General features: G+C 51.0%; 1 protein-coding gene across 1 annotated transcript; it reads left to right on the top strand.

Moving 5' to 3' along the window:
- GATD3A (glutamine amidotransferase like class 1 domain containing 3A) lies at positions 1-10472 on the top strand. The gene is made up of 7 exons (XM_038760560.1): positions 1-234; positions 4771-4823; positions 5262-5375; positions 6365-6484; positions 7524-7616; positions 8348-8504; positions 9663-10472. The coding sequence occupies exons 1-7, from the start codon at positions 97-99 to the stop codon at positions 9789-9791; spliced, it is 804 nt and encodes a 267-aa protein (XP_038616488.1). The 5' UTR covers positions 1-96; the 3' UTR covers positions 9792-10472.
- The last annotated feature ends 587 nt before the right edge of the window (positions 10473-11059 follow it).

Raw genomic sequence — 11059 nt, 5'->3', positions numbered from 1 at the left:
GGGGCCCCAGGGAGTAACGCGCAGGCGCCGACCCCGTCACGTGGTCGCCCGCGGGCTCGAAAAGGGTCAGCCTCGGGTGGCAGCGATTGTGCAGCGATGATGGCGACGAGGTTCGCCGCGGCCTCCAGGGCGCTGTGGGGCGGCGGCTCGCGGCTGCTGGGCCCCCGACGGCAGGCGGCCCCCCTGGCCTCGCTCCACAGCTCCGCAAGGCGCCCCGGCCCCAGAGTCGCTGTCGTGAGTGAAGCGCGCCCCCGGCGTGCGTGCGTGCGTGCGCGCCCCCGAAGGCCGCCTTTCCGTGCGCGCGTGCGTGCGCGCCCCCGAAGGCCGCCTTTCCGTGCGCACGCGCGCCCGCCCCCTCAGGCCTCGCCTCTGCCTGAGGCGCCCAGCACGCTCACTGCCCTAAGCGCTCAGTCCAGTGCTCTGCGCACAGTAAGCGCCCAATAAATACGATTGATTGATTGCCCTGAGAGGCGTTGGGCCGGGGGGGGTGGGGCTGAACGTCTTTCAGCCGTGAATAATAATCATTATCATATTATTATTCTATCATAATATAATATATTAATAATAATATGGAAAATAACAATTATAATAATAGCATGTGCTAAGCACTTACTCTGTGCCAAGCACTGTCCTAAGCGCTGGGGAAGTTACCAGGTAATCAGGTTGTCCCACATGGGGCTCACAGCCTTAATCCCCATTTTGCAGATGAGCTAACCGAGGCCCAGGGAATGATTGCATTTATTAAACGCTTACTATGTGCAAAGCACTGTTCTAAGCGCTGGGGAGGTTACAAGGTGATCAGGTTGTCCCACATGGGGCTCACAGTCTTAATCCCCATTTTGCAGATGAGCTACCCGAGGCCCAGGGAATGATTGCATTTATTAAGCGCTTACTATGTGCCAAGCACTGTTCTAAGCGCCGAGGAGGTTACAAGGTGATCAGGTTGCCCCACGGGGGGCTCACAGTCTTAATCCCCATTTTGCAGATTAGCTAACCGAGGCCCAGGGACTGAGTGCATTTATTAAACGCTTACTATGTGCAAAGCACTGTTCTAAGCGCTGGGGAGGTTACAAGGTGATCAGGTTGCCCCACGGGGGGCTCACAGTCTGAATCCCCGTTTTGCAGATGAGCTAACCGAGGCCCAGGGAATGATTGCATTTATTAAGCGCTTACTATGTGCCAAGCACTGTTCTAAACGCTGGGGAGGTTACAAGGTGATCAGGTTGTCCCACATGGGGCTCAGAGTCTTAATCCCCATTTTACAGATGAGCTAACCGAAGCCCAGGGAATGATTGCATTTATTAAGCGCTTACCATGTGCCAAGCACTGTTCCAAGCCCCGGGGGATACCAGGTAATCAGGTTGTCCCACATGGGGCTCACAGCCTTAATCCCCATTTTGCAGATGAGCTAACCGAGGCCCAGGGAATGATGGCATTTATTAAGCGCTTACTATGTGCAAAACACTGTTCCAAGCCCCGGGGGGATATCGGTTGTCCCACATGGGGCTCACAGTCTTAATCCCCATTTTGCAGATGAGCTAACCGAGGCCCAGGGAATGATTGCATTTATTAAGCGCTTACTATGTGCCAAGCACTGTTCTAAGCGCCGAGGAGGTTACAAAGTGATCAGGTTGCCCCACGGGGGGCTCACAGTCTTAATCCCCATTTTGCAGATGAGCTAACCGAGGCCCAGGGAATGATTGCATTTATTAAGCGCTTACTATGTGCCAAGCAGTGTTCTAAGCACCGAGGAGGTTACAAAGTGATCAGGTTGCCCCACGGGGGGCTCACAGTCTTAATCCCCATTTTGCAGATGAGCTAACCGAGGCCCAGGGAATGATTGCATTTATTAAGCGCTTACTATGTGCCAAGCACTGTTCTAAGCGCCGAGGAGGTTACAAAGTGATCAGGTTGCCCCACGGGGGGCTCACAGTCTTAATCCCCATTTTGCAGATGAGCTAACCGAGGCCCAGGGAATGATTGCCTCCAGGAGGCCTTCCCAGACTGAGCCCCTTCCTTCCTCTCCCCCTCGTCCCCCTCTCCATCCCCCCCATCTTACCTCCCTCCCTTCCCCACAGCACCTGGATATATGTTTGTACAGATTTATTACTCTATTTTACTTGTACATATCTATTCTATTTATTTTATTTTGGTAGTATGTTTGGTTTTGTTCTCTGTCTCCCCCTTTTAGACTGTGAGCCCACTGTTGGGTAGGGACTGTCTCTATATGTTGCCAATTTGTACTTCCCAAGCGCTTAGTACAGTGCTCTGCACATAGTAAGTGTTCAATAAATACGATTGATGATGATGATGATGATGATTGCATTTATTAAGCGCTTACTATGTGCCAAGCACTGTTCTAAGCGCTGGGGAGGTTACAAGGTGATCAGGTTGCCCCACATAGGACTCATAGTCTTAATCCCCATTTTGCAGATGAGCTAACCGAGGCCCAGGGAATGAATGCATTTATTAAGCGCTTACTATGTGCAAAGCACTGTTCTAAGCGCTGGGGAGGATACAAGGTGATCAGGTTGCCCCACATGGGGCTCACAGTGTTAATCCCCATTTTGCAGATGAGCTAACCGAGGCCCAGGGAATGATGGCATTTATTAAGCGCCTACTATGTGCCAAGCACTGTTCTAAGCGCTGGGGAGGTTACAAGGTGGTCAGGTTGCCCCACATGGGGCTCACAGTCTTAATCCCCATTTTGCAGATGAGCTAACCGAGGCCCAGGGAACGATTGCATTTATTAAGCACTTACTATGTGCAAAGCACTGTTCTAAGCGCTGGGGAGGATACAAGGTGATCAGGTTGCCCCACATGGGGCTCGCAGTCTTAATCCCCATTTTACAGATGAGGTAACTGAGGCCCAGAGAAGTTAAGTGACTTGTCCAAAGTCACACAGCTGTACTTCCCAAGCACTTTAGTACAGTGCTCTGCACACAGTAAGTGCTCAATAAATACGATTGATTGATTGGCAGAGCCGGGATTTGAACCCATGACCTCCGACTCCATAGCCCTTGCTCTTTCCACCGAGCCATGAAGTGACTTGCCCAAAGTCACACAGCTGGCAAGTGGCAGAGCTGGGATTGGAACCCATGACCTCTGACTCCCAAGCCCGCGCTCTTTCCACTGAGCCACGCTGCTTCGTAATAATGGTGTTTGTTAAGCGCTTACTATGTGCTAAGCATACTTCCCAAGCGCTTAGTACAGTGGTCGGCACATAGTAAGGGCTCAATAAATACGATTGATGATGATGAAGCACTGCTCTAAGCGCTGGGGGAGATACAACATAATCAGGTTGTCCCACTGGGGGCTCACACTTTTAATCCCCGTTTTACAGATGAGGTCACTGAGGCCCAGAGAAGTGAAGCGTCGTGCCCAAGGTCACACAGCAGACAAGGGGCGGAGTCGGAATTAGAACCCACGACCTCTGACTCCCAAGCCCGGGCTCTTGCCACTGTGCCACGCTTGGGTGACACAACCACACAGGAGGCACACATAATGGGATTGCGGGGGGATTTCCAACCTGGAGATGGGGGGCTTCACTGCTGGGTGGCCTGGGGCCAGTCATTTGATGTTTCTGTGCCTCACTTTTCCCATTTCATTCATTCATTCAATCGTATTTATTGAGCGCTTACTGGGTGCAGAGCACTGTACTAAGCGCTCGGGAAGGCCAAGTTGGCAACGTGTAAAGATGGTCCCTACCCAACAGTGGGCTCACAGTCTAGAAGGGGGAGACAGGCCACAAAACAAGTAGACAGGGGTCAATACCAACAGAATAAGGCCCTTCAAGGCCCTGTTGAGAGCTCACCTCCTCCAGGAGGCCTTCCCAGACTAGCCCCTTCCTTCCTCTCCCCCATGTCCCCCTCTCCATCCCCCCATCTTACCTCCTTCCCTTCCCCACAGCACCTGTATATATGCATATATGTTTGTACATATTTATTACTCTATTTATTTTACTTGTACATAGCTATTCTATTTATTTTATTTTGTTAGTATGTTTGGTTTTGTTCTCTGTCTCCCCCTTATAGACTGTGAGCCCACTGTTGGGTAGGGACTGTCTCTATATGTTGCCAATTTGCACTTCCCAAGCGCTTAGTACAGTGCTCTGCACATAGTAAGCGCTCAATAAATACGATTGATGATGATGAATAAATAGAATTATAGCTATATGCACATCATTAATAAAATAGAACAGTAAATATGTACAAATATACAAGTGCTGTGGGGAGGGGAAAGGGATAGGGCAGTGGGGGTGGGGGGATGATGCCTGCTCTCCCTCTGTTTTAGAGTATGAATCCCATTTATGAATCCAAATGCCACTGTGAGCCCCCCGTGGGACAACCTGATCACCTTGTAACTTCCCCAGCGCTTAGAACAGTGCTTTGCACATAGTAAGCGCTTAATAAATGCCATTATTATTATTATTATTTAGGACGGAGTCTCTGCCTGATCTCATTGCCCGGTATTTACCCCAGTGTTTAGCACGGCGCTTGGCATAGAGGTGCTTAGCAAGGACCCCGTCTGCTTACTTTATTGTGTCTTCTAGGGCGCTAAGTACAGCGCTCTGCTCACAGTAAGGATTCCATAAATGCCACCAGTTAATTGACAAAGCAGGAGTCATTTAGGTCGAGCTCACTTCCAAAGCCCCGTTAGCGTTTCAGTCTTTGGGAGGCATTTTAGGGTGTACGTCCCCATGATACCCCAATGTAGGGCGGGGAGGGAGATGTGGGGCTCTGAAGTGACGCCGTTCTTTCTTTTTGTCAGATTTTGTCCGGGTGCGGTGTCTATGATGGGACAGAAATCCACGAGGCTTCAGCGTAAGTGCCTTTATGAGCCTCTCCCCTGCTGCTGGCCGAACACCCTCAAGTGACGGAGTTTTTCGGTGCCTAAGTTTCCTCCCTCCGGCCAGGGTTGGAAGAGCCGCCCAAGAAGGTCAGGGGGTCCACAAGGCCTGTAAGATAAATGCCACCTTTCTGGATAAAAGGACAAACCCAGAGGCAGAGTGAAGAAGGGGAACTGGGGCAGCTAACTCAGGGCGCTTCTAGGGGCCCCGGGTAGGTCACCCCAGACTCCTCCTTGCACACTGCCCACCTCAGATCCTCGGGACAGGGTGGGAGCCGCCAGAACTCGAGGGGTTTGTGGGCTAGGGAAGGACACCTGCCCCGGTCTGGTTTAAAAATCCAACACAAACCCTCCGACTTGCTTTGTTTTGTGGGACTTGACCGTCCTTCCCCACTGGTGATTGGGTGTTTTAGGATACTGGTTCACCTGAGTCGTGGCGGGGCAGAGGTTCAGATCTTCGCTCCGGATATTCCGCAGATGCACGTGGTCGACCATACCAAGGGGCAGCCGTGCGAGACCGAAACCAGGTAGGAGGCCGCTGCTTCGCTTCTGTCCTTCCCTCCACCTGGCTTGGGCCGACAGGACGCCCGCAGTGGCCTCCCGGATCCTTAACCCTCCCAGCGGCCCAAGTTGCTCAGCTCCTTGCCTTCTCCTCCGCCCCCGTCCCACTTGGGGCTCACAGTCTAAGTGGGAAGGTGAGCAGATGGCGAATCCCCATTTGACAGATGAGGAAACCAAGGCAAAGAGCAGTTCAGTGACTTGCCCAAGGTCACAGCAGGCAAGTAGGAGAGCCAGGATCCAGCTGAGGGTGGCCTAGTGGAAAGAGCATGGACCTGGAGGTGGAGGGTGTGGGTCCTGCCCGATTATCTTGTATCCACCTCGGTGCTTAGTACAGTGCTTTCATTCATTGAATCATATTTATTGAGTGCTTACTATGTGCAGAGCACTGTACTAAGCGCTTGAAAAGTACAGTGCTTGGCACGAAGTAAGTGCTTAACAAGTACCACAGTTATCATCATCATCATGATCATCATCATCATCAGCAGCAATCGTATGAAAAGTACAGTGCTTGGCACGAAATAAGTGCTTAACAAGTACCACAGTTATCATCATGATCATCATCATCATCATCATCATCAATCGTATTTATTGAGCGCTTACTGTGTGCAGAGCACTGTACTAAGCGCTTGGGAAGTACAAGTTGGCAACACATAGAGACAGTCCCTACCCAACAGCGGGCTCACAGTCTAAAAGGGGGAGACAGAGAACAAAACCAAACATACTAACAAAATAAAATAATCATCATTATTACCAGGATGATTCAAGGAACAGGGGGGCAGAGCTTGGACTAGCTTGGACTCAGACTTGGGCTTTTTTTTTTTTTTATTGTTTGTAAAAACTCCATTCACCCAGAATAACTTCAAAGCGGGGCTCTCTTGAGTCACTTGTCAATGGACTGTACCTGTACTCCTCCCATTTGACTGATTCCATGTCTCTCGCCCTTCCCGTTTCCAAGGAATGTTCTGGCGGAGTCTGCCAGGATCGCTCGGGGCAAGATCAGCGATCTGGCGCAACTGAGCTCGAAGAATCACGATGCGGTCATCTTCCCTGGAGGGTTCGGGGCCGCCAAAAACCTGTGAGTACCTCGAGCTGCCGCCCGTGGAAAGAGCAGGGGGGACTGGGTGCCGGCCAGAACTGAACAGAACGGGCCTGGAGCGAAGGAGACGCCGATGGGGATAGAGTTGGGTGCGGTGTTGGTTTCGGTGTCATTTCCCTGACCTCTCCCCCTCCCCGAGGGCCAGGCTCACCATAAGCGCTCCATTGATGGATTATGGAAAGTGAAGGCCTTCCACTGGACTTAGCCTTCCCTGCTGCCCATTGAGAACTCCCCGTTCCCGCTGACTGTTGTGAACCCACCGTCTCAGTCTGGAGAGGAGCCGAGGGAACTTTTCTCTTTTTCTGTGGGACATGTGAGGAGCTGGGGCTGGGAGCGGGTGGGAAAGTCTTAGGTCAGTGGAGCACTAAAGAAGGCAATGACGATTTCTGTAGTTTTGTCTGGCGAAACCTTCATCATCCCCTCTCCTCAGTGGCTTCGCGATTTGTTCTGGGATTTGGATGCCGCTTCTCCTCCAGGAATGGGGGCGCTGGGGCTGAGAGCCGGGATAGGGACTTGTGCTTGCTATTCCTCCACCTGTTTTGGGCTCCTTTTCCCCCTTTTCTCTTCCCCTCGTCCTCCTCTCCATCCCCCTCATCTTACCTCCTTCCCTTCCCCACAGCACCTGTATATATGTATATATGTTTGTACATATTTATTACTCTATTTTACTTGTACATATCTATTCTATTTATTTTATTTTGTTAGTATGTTTGGTTTTGTTCTCTGTCTCCCCCTTTTAGACTGTGAACCCACTGTTGGGTAGGGACTGTCTCTATATGTTGCCAACTTGTACTTCCCAAGCGCTCAGTACAGTGCTCTGCACACAGTAAGTGCTCAATAAATACGATTGATTGATTCCCCTGGCTCCCTCCACTGCTGTCTCCATTCCATTTCGCCCTGGACACTTTTTTCAGTTCTTTGCAGATGAGTCCCTGTCCTCCACTCCTCTGCCCCTCCGAAAAAGAAACAACCCCCAAACCCTCTTTTAGGTGCTAAAGGTAGTTTTGTGTTGCGGCAGGTGTACCTTTGCGGTGGATGGGAAGGACTGTAAAGTGAATCACGACGTCGAGCGGGTCCTGAGCGAATTCCACCGAGCAGGGAAGCCCATTGGGTAGGTATGCCGTTTGAGCAGGAGAGTTCATGGGAGCGTCCAGTGGGGACCAGATTATTTCTCTGCTGTCAACATCCTGGGTATTGGGATTAAATTTCCCTTTGCGCTTAATAAGGTAGCCCAAGAATCTGCTCACCTGCTTGAGACATTTTTCGAGGGCTTCTCTAATCCAGGGATCATAACCCCCTGTTTTACTTCAGGGATTTTACAGGCAAGAGTGAGCACTGACAACTACCAAGCGCTTAGTACAGTGCTCTGCACACAGTAAGCGCTCAATAAATATGATTGATTGATTAATAATCCCGTGGAGGTAGCCACTTTACCCATTCACTCTGAAGGTATGCTCAGGAAGCAGAAAAGAATGTTGATTCTGCTGCTGCGACCTTCAAAGAGGACGGTCTAAAACAACAAGCCGATAAAGGCAGCGTGTCTCAGTGGAAAGAGCACAGAACTGGGAATCGGGAGGCCCGAGTTTTAAGCGCAGCTCTGCCACTGAGCTGCTGGGTGACCCCGGGCAACTCACTTAACCTCTCTGGGCCCAGGGACACCTCTTAGCCGGAATCCCTGCCGTGTCTAATCTGCACATTTTTATCTGCCCCTAGTAAGCGCTGAATAAATACCCAAACAATTCATGATGGTGATGATTCACAGTAACCAGGTCAGTCGATCTCGCCACGCAGAGCAGGTCGGTACCTAATGCAACGTTTCGTTCACTGCCGCCCCTCTCTCAGCCTGTGCTGCATCTCACCGGTCCTTGCGGCAAAAGTCCTTCATGGGGCTGAAGTTACCGTGGGACACGAGCAAGAGGAAGGTGGGAAATGGCCCTATGCTGGGACCGCAGAGGCCATCAAAGCCCTGGGAGCCAAACACCAGGTCAGAGAGGTAACCATATCCTTCCTGGAAAGTAAACGGTCTGGACCTCGGGGCCCCCTCCTCGGCCAGACCCCTGACCCTCCCAGGGATCCGCAGGGGGCAGGCCCCGTCCTTCGGGCTCCATTCCAGACATTCCCACTGCCTCCATTTCTGAGACTCCTGGGACTTTCGGTCGTTTGGATTGAGAACACTGGCCTTAGCCAATCAGGTGTATTTATTGAGCTCTTACAGTGTGCCGAGCACTGTACTAAGTGCTTGGAAGAGTACAACGTAGCAATAAAAAGGCACATTCCCTTACCACAATAACCTCATAGTCTGGAGGTGGAGATATACATTAATGTCAATCAATAGATTGCAGATTGATGCAGAAGTTCTGTGAGGCTGGGAGGGGGGATGAATAAAGGAAGCAAGTCAGGGGGACGACACAGAAGGGAGTCTAAGAAAAAGAAAACAGAGCTTAGACCCAACAGCCTGAGAGAGATGGTGTCAGGTAAAGGGCTCTGATTCCTCCTCCTGGAGGAGGCCCTGGAAGAGTTGTGGGGTCCAGAGGGATCATTTCCTGTGTTTGCGTCCCGGAAAGTGGTTGTTGTTTGAACTCACTAGGGTCCAATGGGGTGGTAACGTGTCGATCAACTCAGACTCTACTCTCCCAAGTGCTTAGTGCAGTGCTCTGCACACAGTAAGCACCACTGATTGATTCTCCTGCAGGCCACCAGTAGACTTATAAAATAAGAGGCCACAGAGGTTTGTGCTCTTAGAGTAGGGGAAACGCCTGTTGAGGCTAAAGACTCTTCTGGCAGTTTTAAATTTACATTTTACTTCTTTCATAGGTTCTTGATTTTTTTTTTTTTTCTATCGCTTCTTACTCCTTCCGTGCCATCCCCGCCTCATCAATCCAGATCCCATTCACCAGAAGTGCCAGTGGGGGAGGAGGGCGTGTCCAGGCTGGGGAAGGGTGGGATGAGGGAGAAGGGGTCAGCGGGATTCTCGGCCGGGGTGTTCGTGGCACCTGGGCCACTAACGTGCTGTGGGAAACGCAGTCTCTCGGGAACGGGGATTGGACATCAAAAATAGCCTTCCTGAAGAACCCAGGCGTCCTAGGGGCAGAGAGGGAGGCGGGGGGGCAGGGTGGAGGGCCGCGGAGTGACATGGTGACCCTTGACGATCCGAAACGAAGCCCACGTGGACAAGAAGAACAAGGTGGTCACCACCCCGGCCTTCATGTGTGAAACGGAACTCCACCACATCTTCGACGGGATCGGGGCCATGGTACAGAACGTGCTGAAACTGACGGGAAAATAGACTCCTTTTTCCAACAGGCACCCCAGGCTCGGTGGGCCACTTTCGCGTTGGGGCTAATGTTGCCCTTTGACCACCTCACCTGCTGATCAGTTCTTTTTCCCCCCGTTCATGAGGTCGGTCCAGAGCCGAAGGTCTCTGTTCTAGATCTGCCAGGATTTGGGGAACAAATGTTGTTGCGTAGATTCTCCGGGCCCTGGCCGCTTCCTATGCAGGTGGGTGGGAAAGGGGTCTACTTCTTGATGTTTAGGGGTGGGATATTTTACCTAAACATTCACCCATGGGGTGAATCCCCTTGATAGGGAGGGATTCTACGGGATAGTGTGTCAGCTGAACCAGTAAGTGTGGAGAGAAGAGTGGCTTTTTCTTCATCAGAGTAGTTGTGCTGGCCCTGCTAAGGCTGATTTTCCAGGGTTCTGATATTCAGGTATATCTGGTCTCTGACTGTGTCCTTAAACCAGCCTCGGTTCTCCTTGATTCCCAGGGCGTATTAGGAAAGACAATGAAAAGTGCTTGCTTTTGGACCTTCAAAGATACCACTTGCCTCCTCCCTAGCTTATTATGGGCTCAGTGGCCCAGCAGGGTGGTGAGAACCATCAGCCTCAGATCCCCAAACTGCAGGCAATGGGGATGGAAAGCCTCCCAGCTGTAGAACTAAAATAAATCTCACTGATTCAAACTCTCTACCGCCTTTTGGTTCTTTTCAAGACCTTTCAGATCTAGTGTCCTTTGGCCTGGAAAATGCCTCTGTCACTTTCTCTTCGGCCTCTCCTTCGTACCTTGGGATAGCTGCACTTGGCTTGCCTCTCTGGGTTGGGGCGACTTCTGTCTGCAGAGATTTTCGTCCAGCAGGGAGCAGAGACTTCTGTGTTAATGTTTCTTACTGAGCGTCTTGATGGGCCGGGGGGACTTGGCTAGACTCTTCTTAGTATGGGCTGGGGGGACTTGCCTAAACCCTTCTTAGTCCTTGTCCACTTTAAGCACATTTCCCTCTTTGGAAAGCCAGAGCTGATTTGATCTTGGGGACCTTGAGAATTCATTCATTAAATAGTATTTATTGAGCTCTTACTGTGTGCAGAGCACTGTACTAAGTGCTTGGGAGAAAAAAATAGAATACACAGTGAACTTGCAAAGAGGGTGAGAGAGACATTAATATAAATAAATAAATTACAGATATATATATGAGGGGCTGGGAGGGGAGATGAGTAAAAGGAGCAAGTCAGGGTGACACAGAAGGGAGTGGGTGAAGAAGGAAGGAGGATTTATCATCA

Source organism: Tachyglossus aculeatus, chromosome 18, assembly GCF_015852505.1.
Source record: "Tachyglossus aculeatus isolate mTacAcu1 chromosome 18, mTacAcu1.pri, whole genome shotgun sequence".
NCBI lineage: Eukaryota > Metazoa > Chordata > Mammalia > Monotremata > Tachyglossidae > Tachyglossus > Tachyglossus aculeatus.
Note: the sequence above shows the minus strand (reverse complement) of the source record. Positions and strands in the feature narration are given on the sequence as shown.

Bases quoted from the DNA above. Each gene is read 5' to 3' on its own strand.
- GATD3A (XM_038760560.1), top strand. From the start codon at position 97: ATGATGGCGACGAGGTTCGCCGCGGCCTCCAGGGCGCTGTGGGGCGGC. The intron at 6,485-7,523 runs GTGAGTACCTCG...GTGTTGCGGCAG, and splicing joins TTCGGGGCCGCCAAAAACCT to GTGTACCTTTGCGGTGGATG. The intron at 7,617-8,347 runs GTAGGTATGCCG...CCCCTCTCTCAG, and splicing joins CGAGCAGGGAAGCCCATTGG to CCTGTGCTGCATCTCACCGG.